Genomic DNA, 16023 nt, shown 5'->3' with positions numbered 1-16023 from the left:
CAATCTCATTTGCTCCATTTATTTTTTTTCACTTCACTGATATGGTTAAAGTATTACTTCATTTTTCCCCACTCGAGCAGAATATCGAATAACCCAAAAATGCTTTAAAACATAAGGCAAAAAAAAGTGCCAGCATTTTTAATCATCTAACTCCTGACATTTAAAAAAGAAATAAATGAGTTCTATTCTCACTACCTTGTTAGTTATTTCAGACGTCACAAATGATAAGGTGTGCAAATGGGTTTCACTAGTGTTTTTAATGGCAAGCAATTGGTGGTTGGAGTGCAGTTAAGTGCAGATTTAAAGAGGCTGCTAACGAGTTTATGTTCACATGGGGAGAAGTAAGAGTTTAACTGAATGGTGCCCGAGTGTCCTCTGCCTGATTCTCTCTGGATTTTATCACTGCAAACAAAGACAAGCCTAGACACGCAGATGTTCATTGAAATAAATGATGGAGTTGATTTCCATCTGAATACTGAGTGTAAGTGATTCAGAAATAGAAGTAGCATCATTAACACTAAAATATCACATACCTGTATGTGTGTGTGTATATTTCAATGGCAAGTATTCCTTTTGTCATGCAGTTGCAACTGATTATTTGATCAATAGTGGACAGTATCCAGGTGATGGTGCGTGCATTTTGCACCCAGACAACTGGATTTTATGTGTTGGAGGTCAGCTGGTTGTTGAAGACTGGATTAACATGTGAATAGGTCACCTCAGCTGTTTCCCAAAGGAAGCTTAACCATATTAATGTTTTTTGCTGTCTGTTGTCCTTCAACATTACAAAGGGACTCTAACAAATAATTTTGTAAACAAGTCTCCTTGCTGATTGGGTAATCCATGTTTTTTGTTCTTGCAAGCCAAAATTATTATGAATGACTTTATGTGGAAGTAATGCATTATGCAACTATACTATACTTTTCTAGACAGTAATTGTCCCTCTACTACCAAACTGAGCCTGGTTAGGTGAGATTCATTTAATTTCTCACAATCAAAGACAGATATTATATGCAGACTTATCTTTCTGGTGAGATTGCATTACATTTTACATAAAGTATTGCACAGTATGCATGTTGTATGTGTCAAGTAGATTATACTAGTATTATGGAAGATGAGGATTCGTTTACGTGATGTGTTTCAGAAGTCCTCTGTTTAATGGAAATCGTTATCTCTTAATTAGAGCATTACTACAAAGATAAAGTACACCTTCAGATAATTATGTATTGATGGAAAATATACAGCTCTACTTTCAAAATCCATACTTCTTTTACATATCTATCATTTTTCCTGGGCCTCTTCTTTTAGATTTATTTTACCCTATACGTCAGCAGTCTTAATTATCGCACACATCCCAAACATTTGCTTACGTCCCAATTGTATAACTGATCTATTTTGCGATTAAAACCCCACAAACAACCTTCACCCTTTATCTTAGTAGATGCGTCTCATGTTGACGTCATCATAATCTAATGATTTTATTAAAGAAAAGCGCAACTACAACGTCAATAAACACTTTGATGTTCTGACTTTGTTCCCCTTTAATGCACTTATTAACTAAAAAACCATGGGGTTCTCCTTCTGCCTTTATACGGCTTCGGTGAATTCATTTGAGTGTTAAAAAAACATTTAGAAAGATGCCAAAACCTCCTGCTGTGCTGTTGGCCGTTGAGACGATACTAGCTAAAAACTGTAGAGCACATGAGAAGGAAGACATGAAAAGGAAAAGGAACAGGGTCACAAAGCTCCTGCATGGAATGATACCACTTCAATAATCATTTGGGAGGATTTTGCTCTTTAGTTTATCATCTCATGTGCCATTTTGAGTTGGACTTTTATTTTCTCTCTCAAATATTATGCACAAAGACTTATTTTCATTTATTTTTTTACCCACAGGTCGAATAAAATGCCACAAATCTGCCTTCCACTTTAAATTGCCATTTGCAGATCTGAATATATTGTTATGCTTCCATAAATGTGCTGCAGAAATAATACATCTTAATCAAAGTCAAAGGCAATTACGAGAAAATCACGCAAATAGTAAAAGCTCAACCTCTAGGGGTCATCTTCTAATAACATGGGGGATGAAAATAAGACAACCTTGATATACAGTATTGCTTTACTTACTAATTTTCAGGGCACCCTATCAAAGGGAACTCATTTTATGACCTGAGTCACACCCAATGTGCAAAAACACACTTTAAATTCTCCATAATATGCGTATTTTACTGGACAAAAATGACATGCAACATGTAAATCATACAATTTTTACATATTTAAAAAGAACGGGGAGTGACATGAGTAATAGCTACTGTGCTAGTTCCGTTTCCCTTTTTCTAGGTTCATTAAGTTTCTAATAGGAACCGACTAATGAGCCGGGTCGCTCTCATTATTATAGGACATAACGTACATTCGTTATCCTTATCATCTAATCATAGTCACTGGCCTGTGGTCTGAGCATACAAACATTATCACCACAGTTTGGCTTCCCATCACTCTTCGACAGAATCCAATTTGTGGTGTAGATTATCTATAACATAGGAGCTTTTTTTTCCATATAAAATTGTATAGCACATCAAAATCTATATTGTTTTTCCTGCAATAATATTACAAATAAAAACTCCTTGATTTATTATCCCTAAATATATTTCCCAACCCCCTAAAAACTTTGATTCTAGAGAAACCAATTACCAATACTATTGCAATATGACATACTTCTTCAACTTCAATTACAGAATCTACAGTACATATTTCTATAAAACATACACAGATATGTTTATGTAAATGCCATACCAGGATACCGTCTTTTAAGTCTTTGAACCCCCAACAAATTGTGAAGCACTAAAGTTGCTTAGCTCAGACAAATATCCCAATAAAAAAAACCCAATGGTACTCCTAATTGAGAGCAACATGATTGTTTGCGGAGGCTTAGTACAAACAGAATATAAATGTGATGGCAACACAGACTAACTCTGAAGGGATGCTAAACCAAAGACTTGAAAGAAAAGAAGAGTGGAAAGACCCAGCTTTGAGAGGGTTGGGGGTGGGGGGGGGGGATTTGCTATAAACCTGAAGGTTAATTTGCAGAGATTCTTCTGCATAGAGTCAGAAAAAGTAACTCTGTCTGTTTCATATCAACTCTCTTTTCATGGAATTAAGTAGATTCAATGTTTTGATCACTATTGCCGTCTAATTCCAAAGTTCAAATCAAACATATTTGCTTTTTATGACTATTTTTTTAACCAGCCTCCAATTGTGTTATTTGAATATTATAGAGACACATTTAACAAGGTAGCAGGTGGCATTTATTCCTACTACTATTGCAGTATACATTAAATGTTGATGTATTTTCTTAACTCATAAATGCATTTTATTTTTTATCTGCTTGTTTCCTAATGTTCTAAAAAAGTGGATCCATTGCAGAAAAATATGATCGCCAATTCTTTTCGAGTGGTCCATTAAAAGCATTAAATTGAATTCAATTCAATATTTCCAATCCATTTTTTTCCATAGCCTAAATCCTAAACTATTAAAGCTGAATGACTAATGAGAATATGAATATTCTATGTAGTACAATATATGGAATTTAACAGATTGTAAGGTAATACTATTGGGTATTAAACAGGGGGGGGGGATTTTACTCTCAGGGACTGCTATTGAATTTGAATAGTTTTTTTCTCTCTGTATGATGCATGTTAGAAAATAGATGCACAGATGGATGCATCAATTTGGCAAAAAACAAATGACTTTCTCCAAAGACTCACTCACCCTGAGCTTAATTGAGTTCACAGAGTTCACTAAATGTCACTATTTGAGGATTCCTTGAGTATCCGCACTCATTTTCTGATAAAAATATCTCACCTCAATATGATTACAGTTAAATATCTTGACAAAAAAGCAGCGAAAAGTGTCAGAGGACTTAAAGCAAACATCAGAATCACATATATTTGTAATAATTCCCTAATTTATTAACTATAGGCTCTTTATTTTATAATATTTTAAAGCCCATCTATACTGAATCCATACAAACTGAGTGCTGAATGCCTCGACTCCAGTCACAAACAGCCAAGCGGCAGTCAGACAGTAAATGCAAACATATTTTATTTATGAAAACCTCCTGAAGCAAACACGGGGTTCACATTACATATTTTATGACAGCATTTGATTTTGGATGTGATTCTCTCTCCCGGGGGGGATACTCCTCAAAGTGTAAGAGGAAGTTTCCCCCAGTAGAGAGATAAGGATGATTTTTTTGCTTTAGTCTTTTTAAGTATTATAGTTTTTTTTTATAGGCGTGACAGTTCACTGTTTTCATTTGAAATTTGTCTCCTTTTCTTCCTTTGGCGGGGTTTCAAAAGCGGCATGACATTTTACTGAGGACATCTCTTATTCTAGCCTTGTGAGCTCTTTGGGGTTGTTGTTTTTTTAAATAGGTTTAGTTGGACTACCATTATAGGACACTTTGGAAACAGACTTTAATTCCCCTGAACCGAGAGTAGAGAAAGCTTACCAAGTATTGAATGAAAATGTCACTACGATAAACTGTTATAGCAATATAGTCTTTTTTTACTAGCTGTGTCTCAGGGTAAATTTTACTATGCATTTGTGAAACTCCTCAATTCTTAATATCCTAAATATTACAGGCTTATAATATTTATATGATGCATTTATTTTGGTAGGAATAAAATCACCATAAATCTTTGGATGCAAAAAAATAAATAAAAAAGTGGAAATAGTTTCTTACCCAGCACACTCAGTTCTGCACTTGCAGTGATGTTGTGGTTCTTGTTGGAAGCAGTACAGATAAAACTGCCAGAGTCGTCATCAGTGACACTTCGGATGATGAGATTGCTGCCAGCCAAAAGTGAATATTTTTTATTCCTATAGAGGGAAGTTTCAAGAAGAAAAAGTTTGGCCTTAATTCATCTTTTCCATTAAGCACACCATTTTACAAACAGTTTTATCAGCATAACATTTGAGTCCATAATGGAAAAACTGCATACTTTTTGTGTACTGAGGGTTAAATGTACTTGTGTACTACTATATGCAGTATTACTATTAAACTATTAAAGTAGGATTGATCTTCAGATTGGCATTTAGTCGATATAGAATATTGTTAAATGAATAAAATGTGTTAATAACTACTTTTAAGAAAGAACTATACAGGAAAAAAATGGCTTTCAACTCTCACTGAACATTAGACAGAATGATTTAAAATATTTAAGAGTTTCAATTTCTAAATGTCCATCACAACTGGACTGATCCCCAGACTATGCTGCAGGGAGTTCATCCTCAGCATAATTTCTTAGTACAGCTCACCTTTTCTGTGCACATTATTTATAGACCTGCTTTTGCCAAGTAGTGCATTACACATGGGCGCAAATAGCACTTAAGGAACATTTGTTAAAATAAAAAAAGGAAACAAGGGAGGAGAAAAAATTAAGAATAAACATTAGTGAAGTATATTTTTCCACTTTTGGGACTCTGCACATAAGTGCATCTCCTAAAAAGGCAAATTCTGACCAATGAACTGTAGTTCAGCTTTTTCTTCAGTATCTAATTCATTTTGTTAGAGCAAAACTTGTTATAATCCGGTTTCTCAAGCAAATACATCTGTGGGGAGCTGTGTACATTATTACATGGTCAGAGACATACCAAGTCTGGATCACTTCTTCTCCTCTCCTCCACTGGATGCTGGGAGTTGGGTATCCAGAGGCGGAACATTCCAACACGGCATCGGTCCCTAGAAGAGCTGTTACTCTTAAAGGACGCTGGAGAAACTGCAGGTTTCGGTTTAGACCAGGCTCTAAATGAAAGAGAAGGAGAAAAAGAATAAGGACTGATGTATATACAATCACAGACTATTTATATGCACTATTAACAAAATAAAAGAATTGACAGAGGCCTATTACTTCTAAGTAAATGTTATAGAATGATAGTTGTATGTCATTTTTAGGGTAAATACTGACATTTTTACTATCCTGCAGAAAAATATTTTTGCTGCAAAATAGTTAAAGTACCAGTATTCTGAAAATAAACGCGTCAGCAGTAATCAATGAATTTTACAACTTTGAAACAATGTCCATAAAAGCACTCAAGCATGGCCAAGGACAAAATATAGTCATTACTTTTGACTGTTGTGATTGCAGTAATCACAACAAGAGAAATTCAGGTATGCATTGTCATTGTGGCAAAGGCATAGATAATGCATGAGGTCTGTATAAAATATAAAAATGCTTTAACACTTATTAACCTCATCCTATGTTATTTTGTATTATGGAAAATAAAGGCAATATTAAATAGGGCATCTTGCAATGGACTTTACATAGTATTGCAACTCCCTGTTAAAACTTCGCAAAACAGAAGCATTCGGAGTCTACTGCATTTTTTAGGTAAACTTTTGACAGCTTCTCAGCCCTTTCACTTTTTTTCCACACCTATTATCCATCCCACAGTGGAGAGTTGCACGGTGCAAGATCCACTGACACCTTCCTCACTCAGAATTCTGTCTGTCTGCTTTCTAGGCCATTGTTTTAGTTTCACAATATCCTCACCCACTTTTTCCATGAGTACATGTTCTACCGACGTGGGAAGCAACGCTCACTTGTCCTTTTCAATATATTAGTGTCTTCCTGAACTATGTTACCATGTAAGTTGGATTTCTTCAGATAAATCCCAAACAATAACACAAGCATCATGAAGTTTCATGAAGACTCTTATGTGTATCAATGCATTTTCAAGTAGTTTAAACTCACATGCAACAAAAACAACAAAACACCTTATGTAAAATTAACCTTGTTCTTTTTTCTTAATGACTTAACTGCAACACTTTACTCCATAAATCTAAAATACTTTTTCCTCATAAAAAAATACAACAATTTTCCTATACCTAATGCATTATAATCAACTAATTCCTCCAAATGCATTTAAATACAATACAAACTGATCAATTCTACTGCCTGCAGAAAAACCTAAAGAAAGGACATATTATGTCATTAAATATCATTCAGGAAATGATGTCATTTTGCATGCAAAATTGACAAAAATAACCGAAATTTAACCCCAAAAATGGCATTTCTTGCTCTGATAGGAAGACGTGCTATCCACATTCATCATCTGTCGCACTCTCAAAGGTTCAGTTAAGAGATTCGTTTCCCAGTTTGACAAGTCAAGCCCAAGGACATCAAACAATACACACACAAACAACCTATGCACACTTCGGTCTACTGTGGTGTCAGATTTGTCTGCCCTCAGGTTGGCCCGCAGGCTGAACACTTCTAAAAAAAAAACATAACATGATTTGCTTCAAGAATAAAGAAATTCCCTCACCAACACCTGTGCAAATAGAAACTGCTCTACTAACCGTCACCTTTAAACATTAATCAGAAAAATGATATTATGTCAAACAATACAGTTTAACAGGAATATACAAGCTTAGCAGAAATTTTAAAAAGGAAAGAAAATAGTACAGTTGGTTACAGAATAAGAAGTTTGTTTAAAAAACTGCATTACTGTGTTTATGAGGCTATCTTTACTACTCCAACATACTTTTGTTAAGAAAAGAATGTGGAATTGTGGATATTTATTCTGCTATTTAAAAAAAAATCATCAGAAGTCTGACAGCAAAAGGTTCATCAATACAATGCTGATAATTATTCGAGCAATTGCCTGCAAATGATGATTCAAGTAATATTTTTCAAGTTAATAACAGCAATCAATGGAAACATTTGAAATAGCTGATATTATATCAATATCCCAGATCAAATTAGAGTTTACAAGGCTCATTTACATAAAAGTGTTTGACAGTCCTGACCTAGCTTCACCTAATCAATGAGTTAAGGAGTCATTGCGTACAAATGGGAAATTATAAAAATTTGAAGAACACAGTGGTCCAAGAACATTAAAAGTGACAAACATAGGCCCAGACAAAAGATGATTATCGGGAAAAACTCTCTAGAATGTCAAACATTGAGAGTTGGAGATATATTTTTTTGGCATAATTAATCATCCGCAGCTTTTAAAAGCAGGTGGCTAAATTCCACACAGGCGTCAACTAATGTATTGCAGCGCATCAATGATAGGTCAATTACCTGGGAGGACCCGCAGCTCGGCATCTGTTCCCGTCCTCGTGCTGCCAGGGTTATCGGCCAGGCAGCGATACGTAGCCGAATCCGGAGGCTGCACTCTGCTGACCTGCAGAGAACCGGATGGCAGCACGGCCAGCCGGGAGGAGGAGTCAAAGGTCACGGGAAGATCGTCTCGGTTTTTTTGCCAGCGGATCACTGGCGTTGGTTCTCCTGAGACTTCACAACGCAGCAGCGCCGTGTCGCCGAGGAAGGATGAGACCGATTCTGTCGGTACGACAACCCTCAGAGGACCTGCGTAGACAGAAGACAGAATGTTTTACAAATATGTACAATAAGTACAGATCTTTTCTGACTTCAGTGTATAAATTCACTGACTATATTCGATTGTGAATGTACTGCCGGCTCATTATTTCACCGTGACATCAGACCACGACTACATCAAGACAAGATATCGAAAATCAGTTGATTCTAACACGGCAATGTCGGAATATATACAATATTCTTGGAGGGATGAAACAAGACATGCAGTGAGCTGACAGTCAAGTGTTGCAGGTCACGAAAAATGAAAAATAGATGAGTAGAAAGGAATCTCTGACACCAGTGCTTTGTTTTACTAAACAGCAGCTCACATCCAAGCCTGACTTTAAAAAAAAAAAAGGCCAATTCAAATATAACGGATGACTAAGTGTCAAGAAAACCAGCCACTTCCTTTCTGGTCAGACCCACCATGTCAAGTGAGAAGAGCCTGTGGTCACAGGAACACAGAAACCTCACATCAGCAGTTTCCCCCTACAAAGTCTTACCCAAGTGTTTATTTTGTTATATCAAGGCTTCAGGCTTGACGTCCCTGTAAGTCGTTTTTTAAAAGCGTGATAAAGTGTGAACATTTTGCCAGTTTGCTGGACGCACATCAACTTCGTGCTGAGAACCCCATGAATTTGTCGCCTGTGGCGACAGACGGTTACAAACGTCTTTTTCAAGAACTTTGACACAGACATTCATTCATCCTTTTCATAGGTGATCTGAAACTCACTTTAGAGCGGATTTAGTTTAGTTGCCAATTTAAAAAATAAAGTGAAATGAATTTATCAGCTCCAAGTACATATCAGTATATACAATCAACCTCTTGGTTATACTATCAATGCACTTTATTCAGTGTGGTTGGTATTTTCATGGATATTTTTGGGGGGTTTAAGTATTGCTTTTTGAAACAAGGTCATAGCATTACTATGGCATCGTCCGGAAAAGTGGTGACACGGAACAAAGTGAATTAGGATTGTATGTCTTATATATTTTCATCGGCTGTCAGTTCCCATTTGGATCATTTCAGAGTGCTGAGAACACAGATTATGAACTCTTTTTAAAATCATACATGATTTAAATGCTTCTTGTATTTATTGTTTATTTCTTGTATGAGATAATCTCAAATATTTGAGTCAGGAGACGTACTTAAAATGTAGTCATTTGAAAAGGGGTATCATAGCGTCTATGTTTTGCTTGCTATTCACGTTTGTTAGTTTTCTTCAGATATCTTGTTTGCATTTGTGTCGTGTGCTTGTTTAGTGCTGATTAGAATATTGATTTCACTTCCTTTTGTTTGCGTTTGACCCAATTAGCTTTTCTTTTCAAGGGATTTCTCGCATTCTGGTCGCTTGAAAGGGTACACAAGAGGCTAAATGTGGATAAAAGGAACCAATGTTTCCATACGATTGAATAAAACAATATTGGCTCATGGTTGGGAGTTTTGCTTTTATTGTTATTTTTACTTATGTCTTGATATAGTTTAATTTGCCATTATATTGCGTCTTTACAAAGTCATTATCATTTATATTTGAAATACTAGCAAGTGAATAATTGACTAAATGCCTACACTCATTGAGCTGAATAGTAAAAAAAAAAATGAATACTTAAATCAGGATATATGTCATTTGTATCTATTTTTCAATATTTACATGTCCGAATTCTAAATAATTCAGGTCCCTTCCTAAACTCATATGATCATAGACCATGCCACCAAATATGCATGATTCTGTGTGTGTATAAACCAGTACATGTACAGCAATCTTTAGTAAAAGAGGATCATGTGATCATAGAGAATAAAAAAGTGAAGTAATCAAGAGAATTGGTGAAGAGTGAGAGAAATGGGTCAAACCAAGACGAAGAAACAACATAAAAGTGGGGTGCCGAAGAGTACTTTGGCGTAAAGAAAAAGCCTCAAGAAGATTCAGAGAAAATCTGAACCTGAAGATGTCTTTTCTTCTGCCTCTTCATTAAAACGCCCACATTTTCCATCTTTGTTTGTAAAACCCACACAAATAAATCAGATAAATAATAACATACAAGTCTCAGCAAACAGATGCAAGCAGCAAAAGGCATTTTATCTACAGTTGCTTTGAATATCTGCCTTGGGAACAATTATCTATGTTTGCCGGTCAAACTTTAGCCTGATTTTCCCAACTGTCTTTAATTGGGATTAGCCCAAATCTGCAGGGAATTGACCACCTACTAATTGGGCTGGGATGGCAAGAAGGATGCTGAGATCTCTATTGAATACATTTATCACAGAAACAAAAACATATTTGCTTAACGACATGCACAATCAAGCAATTCTCGATTGGGTGTATAGTCAAAATAGCAAAATAAGACTGTGAAAATATTGAGCCTTTTTCTGCTGTCATGTTTTAGGAATATAAACTTCAGTACAGTTGCCTGAGTAAAATGTAATGTTAAACCCTGAATAGAGGATTCTTTTAATCTTCACCGCACACAAGCGCCCACTGTTGCTAATTAATTCCCAATTTACTATATTCTCTGTTTGCATACACAGACGCTGTAGTTGTTAATTGAATTTTTAAGCTTCCTCTACTAATTAGCATTTTGCCTTGTAATGTATTATTAGTCCCGACTGTTGCTTCAGTCAGCTTTTTTTGTCTCGACTTGCATGGATTTTCCTTTCTCACTCTCTTTTGTTTTGTTGTTGTCTTTTTTTTTAATGAAAGGATTCCCATTCTAAGGCATGAAAAGAGAAAATACATTGGGACAAAGTGCCTAGTCAAGCTTTATATACGTACACCAAACCCACATTTAAATTAAACATGTAGAGGAAAGTGAGTAATATATTACATAGTTATATTCTGTCTTCATTTTTTTCCGTTTTTTCAAATGTCAGACAAAAACTGACATAACTTTTTACGATATTAGTCTCATTACTTTTGCACCTACTTAAATCTGTAGTCTAGTATAATTACAGCCTATTTTAAGGACAATAAACTGTCTAAAATAAATATAATTTGGCTCAAAATATGGAAAAAAATCTACATTAACATAGATATCTGCATATGCCTTGCTCTGCTTTTAATTTTTTCCTGTTGCAACAACATAATTTTGCATTTAAAAAAAAAATATATATATTTTTTTGCACCTTCATTACTGTGATGGCCAAAATATATCTGGTCTTACCTGCAACGGTGACTTTTGCAGTCCGGCTTACGATACTTCCAAGTCCCTCTATTGTGGAGAGGCACTGGTATTCCCCCTCATCAGGGCGATGGTGGCGTGAGTGCACTATATTTTGAACCAACAATGATCCATTGGCCAACTCTTGCCTCCTTTCATCCACCAGTGCACTTAGTAGTACACCATCCTTCCTCCATGTGATGGTGGGCACTCCTGATGCCAAGTTGGAGTGTGCCTGGCAGTCAAGCTGAAGCACCCCACCCCGCACCGTTACTGTGTCTTGAGGCTCTTTCGTGAATGTGAAGTCTACAAAACCTCTTGGAATAGTTGAAGATGATGAAGATGATGTTTCTGAGTCTGCAAAAAAGGAAAAAAAACATCAAAATTTAGGAGATATGTGGCAAAAATAGTAACACTTTTAAATGAAACAACAAATATATCCTACTTTATTCCCTTGCTGTCAACATGTTTCTTTTCAAAATACAATTCATTCCAAAGTACATTGATGTTTAGCTAAACTGCTTTGCCTTTAAAGCCAAGAGCCAATTTGTATCCCAGAGGCAGCCTCATATTCAATCAAGCCACGATTTAAATGCTAGCAGACCATAAACATTGTTAGACAACAAAGGCAGTAAAAAACAAAGAAAAAAAACTATAGCTGCGGTGATGCTTTATAGATTTTGCAATAAAATCCGCAGGTAAATTGAAGGAACCGGTTGATTGTGTCTAATAGAAATTTCCTCATGTGTTTAAAATGGATAAACTTGTTATTATCCACTGTTCACATTAAGACATAACATTGCACAAATTTGGAAAATGTATAAACTATACACACTAATATCCCAAAAGTAATGTTATCATGAAGTGTCAGCTTGGGTGGTCCATATCGTAAAACACTGCAAAGTCCAATTGCACAATTTGGATGAGTTATGATAACTGCCAGACTTTATAATGTTATTTTTTCATCTTTTGTGAGGGACAAAAAGTAGACATAACAAAACAATGACCTGTGAACCAGCTCAAATTCTTGAAATAGTCTATTTTTGTTTTATCTGGTCAAACACACTAAACTCACTAAAATTATAAAAGCTTGCATTCATAAATTTCATGATCTTCCCCTGTGTATTTATGCCAGGTGGTCTCAAGTGCTGTATATTTTCATATTTCTGAATAAATGACAACAGAGAACAAATGAATATGCAGTGAATATAACCTGGAGAGCGTATTGTTTAGCGAGAAGACTCTGCGGTGCTGGAAATCTGTTTTTGTTTCCGTGTTCTGGAATTGAGTGTAATTTTGCATTTGGCTCAGAGATCAGCATCCCGCAAAGACTGAGTTTCTTCTTGTTTTTGATGCTGAGTTTACCAAAATTCAACATTTATTTTGATCGGAGTAACAGTGTAATGGTCAATGTCATAAGAACAAAATTGTGGGGTTCCTGGGAATTTATAGTAGAAGGTTTAAGACAAGTATTATTTAGAAAAACACAATCATCCAAAGTGTAACATTGAGAAAATGTATCAGTTTTAAATTTCCTGTGGGTGGAACAGTGGAATATTCCTGTGCAATAGGCTTAAAAGTTCAAGGGTTCAAATTCTGTGCTCCATTTAAAAAACAAGCATCAAAATATGTCATCAATTTGTGTCACTCCAGCAGGAATAGCAAACAAAATTGTAGCAAACACAACTAAAATGTAGAATGACAAATTTACACAAAGTGGATTGTGAGCCATGGTCATAATTTCAAATTAGTTTAGATTTTCATCCATAATTACTGAAAACTGACTCCAGGACAGAGTATATATGGCTGGGTCCTAACTTCCCAGCACCTCTGATGTGTTTTCACAGATGTCAGAACACATTTTCTCACTATTGGTAGTAATCAGGGACTCTGGTTAACTGCTATATTTTGTGCTTATTTATTTTTCTTCTGAACCCCTTAACTTTGGAAAAAAATCCCCCAAAAAACACCCTCTATTCAATTAATTCATTGTATTACTAACATCTACTCTAACAAAAACTAACATCAACAATTTGGGATGACAAAAGCCTTCATAATTAAAAATACTTACATGAAAAATTAAGTAGAAAGATATAATTTAACTTCTGGCAAGCACAGTTAACCCATTGATGCCTCAAGGTTTATTTCACATCTAAATCTAGCATACTTGAGTTCTAATCTGCCAATCCTTCCATTCTTTCTTCCCTCATTTATGTCTTTTTCTCTTTTGGTTCATGGTTTCCTTCTTATTGATTCTCTTTCAGCAGCACCCCCCCTACTCACTCTATCGGTAAATCACTATCAGGACAGCTCTTTCTCTACACACTCCCACTGGTCTTTCCTTCTCTCTCTCTCACTCTTTCTATCTCTCTCTCTCTCTCTCAGAACGGCACACACAGAGACATCCAGACACTTCATCAGTGTGTCCTTGTCCTAGTTGTCCTGCAGTTTGATGTTATCACTCTCTGTCTGCTTGCCATCTTGCTTCTCATCTCACTGCCTGGAAATCTTTTTTGGTCAATATTTCATTTACACAGTGATCACTGTTCTGCTTCTAAGGAAAAAAAAATAAAGCTCCACAATTCACCAGTTTATGCGTGCATGCATTTTTTTCCATGTCTGCATGTGTGTGTGTGTGTGCTTGTGCGATATTGCTGTCATGACAACAAGGTTGAATCTTGGGCAAGTGTCAAATTCAAGGCCCACGTTTATGTCGCCCCAGACAGCATAAGTGCACTAAAGATTGTCATTTACTGTATTTGTTGCTAAGACCTTGATACTCTGTTTACATGTTTACACCCTTCTAAACTTGGACCACAAATTCAGTTGACGAATCAAAGAAAATGTGAAGAACAGAAATGTGGGGAGCAATTTAATCATATTAGTATTCATTTTTAGTCATTTGTTTTAATAAAACTAACACTAACACTAATGGTATGCATTTTTTTACATTATTTGTTAGTTTGTCCTCATTAAAAACAGCTTATTAGTACAATATCTCTGTCTTTGCAAGCTATTTTTTAAGTTTACGTCCATTTTTATGCAACAAAAAGCACCATAGCTTAAAAAGAAAATGTTGTAGTAACCAACTAGACCTGTGAATAATTGAAATGACTGGAAGGAGACCATTACAACACACAAACACAGAAATTAGCTTTGATTCTAACGGTCCTGACAGACAACAGTAACATTAACAGTTAACAAGCACAGTAGGGAAGGTGACAAATTTCCCCCCCCAAGCTAACATGCCAGTGCAATCAGCATTTTTGTGTGTTTCCATTACCCATGTCCAAACAATTTTGTTGAGATGCCTGTAGCGTTGATTGCAATGTAATACACTCCTACTAAGGGTTAATATACAAAGAATGGTCACTTGTGTTATGCATGATCTAAAGAGTTAAATGGAAAGAGAAAGCAGTGAGGTTAAAATGCTGATAGAAAAGGAATGAGAGGAATTTAGGCTCATGTGCATGCAAGAAAATCAAAAGTGCAATGCTAGGATCCCAAAATGTTTTATATTGTAAAACTAAGAACAACCTAAATTTAAGTAAGTGCATAGAAACACTGAAAAAGAGAAAAAAACCTTACAAATTTGGTGTGCAGAAACATGTGGCATCGAAAAGGAAGCAGGAAGAAATGAACAAACATTCCCGGCACATGGCATAATGAGAAGATGAAAAGCAGGTGCATGACTTGGGAGGAAACTGCTCTTTTGTTTGTTTCTTTGTTTCAAACTTTTTCATATTACACATTTTGAATTATTACTTTTTTATTGACTGTTTGCAATCATCATTTACCAACATGCAATGCAATTTTATGCGTTATTTTTGATTTATTTCATTAACTTTCTTGGAAGAAGCAAAAATAAATAAATAAATACTTCCTGTTTTTCTTATAGTGATGATAAATACAACTGAAATGAATGGATATAACAGACAAATATAACACATTATTTACCTAAGCAACTACTAATTCTATTTCTAATAAAATATTATATGAGACATCAGAGAAAATATAGACTCATAGTGTCCAATTATATGAATATATAATCCATATATTTAGTAGGTTTGGTAGTCAATACCTCATTTCAATGCAGTGGTAGTCAAACTGAAGGATATAAAGACACCCAGGAGTTTGAATGGGGGGATTTGGGGGGGTTGTACGTTGATGACAGCAATGTGGACGACAGCCAAAGCCATTTGAAAACACATACCACCTCTCCCAGTGACTGACATTGTGGGTTAGAGCATGAAAAAAGACTGTATTAAGACTCTGGGGAGCATCCAAGTGTGTGTGTGTGTGTGTGTGTGTGTGTGTGTGTGTGCACGTCCGCATTGGTGTGTGCTTGCCTGTACTCAAACTCTGTGCCAACTGAAGCATGCCAGGAAAAAAAAGTCAAAAGGAGGAAAAAGGAAAAACTGAGTCGGAGGAAGGAGGACAAGGAAGCAGGAAGTTAAATAGTGGTAAATGAATACTTTGC

At 35.7% G+C, this 16023-nt stretch overlaps 1 protein-coding gene across 4 annotated transcripts in view; it reads right to left on the bottom strand.

The window, feature by feature from the left end:
• dcc (DCC netrin 1 receptor) overlaps window positions 1-16023 on the bottom strand; it is a 91848-nt gene that overhangs the window by 46761 nt on the left and 29064 nt on the right. For all 4 annotated transcript variants that reach the window (XM_077737604.1, XM_077737605.1, XM_077737607.1 and 1 more), the window contains exons 2-5: window positions 11547-11900; window positions 8091-8378; window positions 5656-5806; window positions 4745-4881 (exon numbers count right to left, since the gene is read on the bottom strand). In XM_077737604.1, coding sequence (XP_077593730.1) covers window positions 4745-4881; window positions 5656-5806; window positions 8091-8378; window positions 11547-11900 — 930 coding nt within the window. The remainder of the gene's footprint in view (window positions 1-4744; window positions 4882-5655; window positions 5807-8090; window positions 8379-11546; window positions 11901-16023) is intronic.

The sequence above is a fragment of the Stigmatopora nigra genome, chromosome 17 (genome assembly GCF_051989575.1).
Source record: "Stigmatopora nigra isolate UIUO_SnigA chromosome 17, RoL_Snig_1.1, whole genome shotgun sequence".
Taxonomy (NCBI): Eukaryota; Metazoa; Chordata; class Actinopteri; order Syngnathiformes; family Syngnathidae; genus Stigmatopora; species Stigmatopora nigra.
Note: the sequence above shows the minus strand (reverse complement) of the source record. Positions and strands in the feature narration are given on the sequence as shown.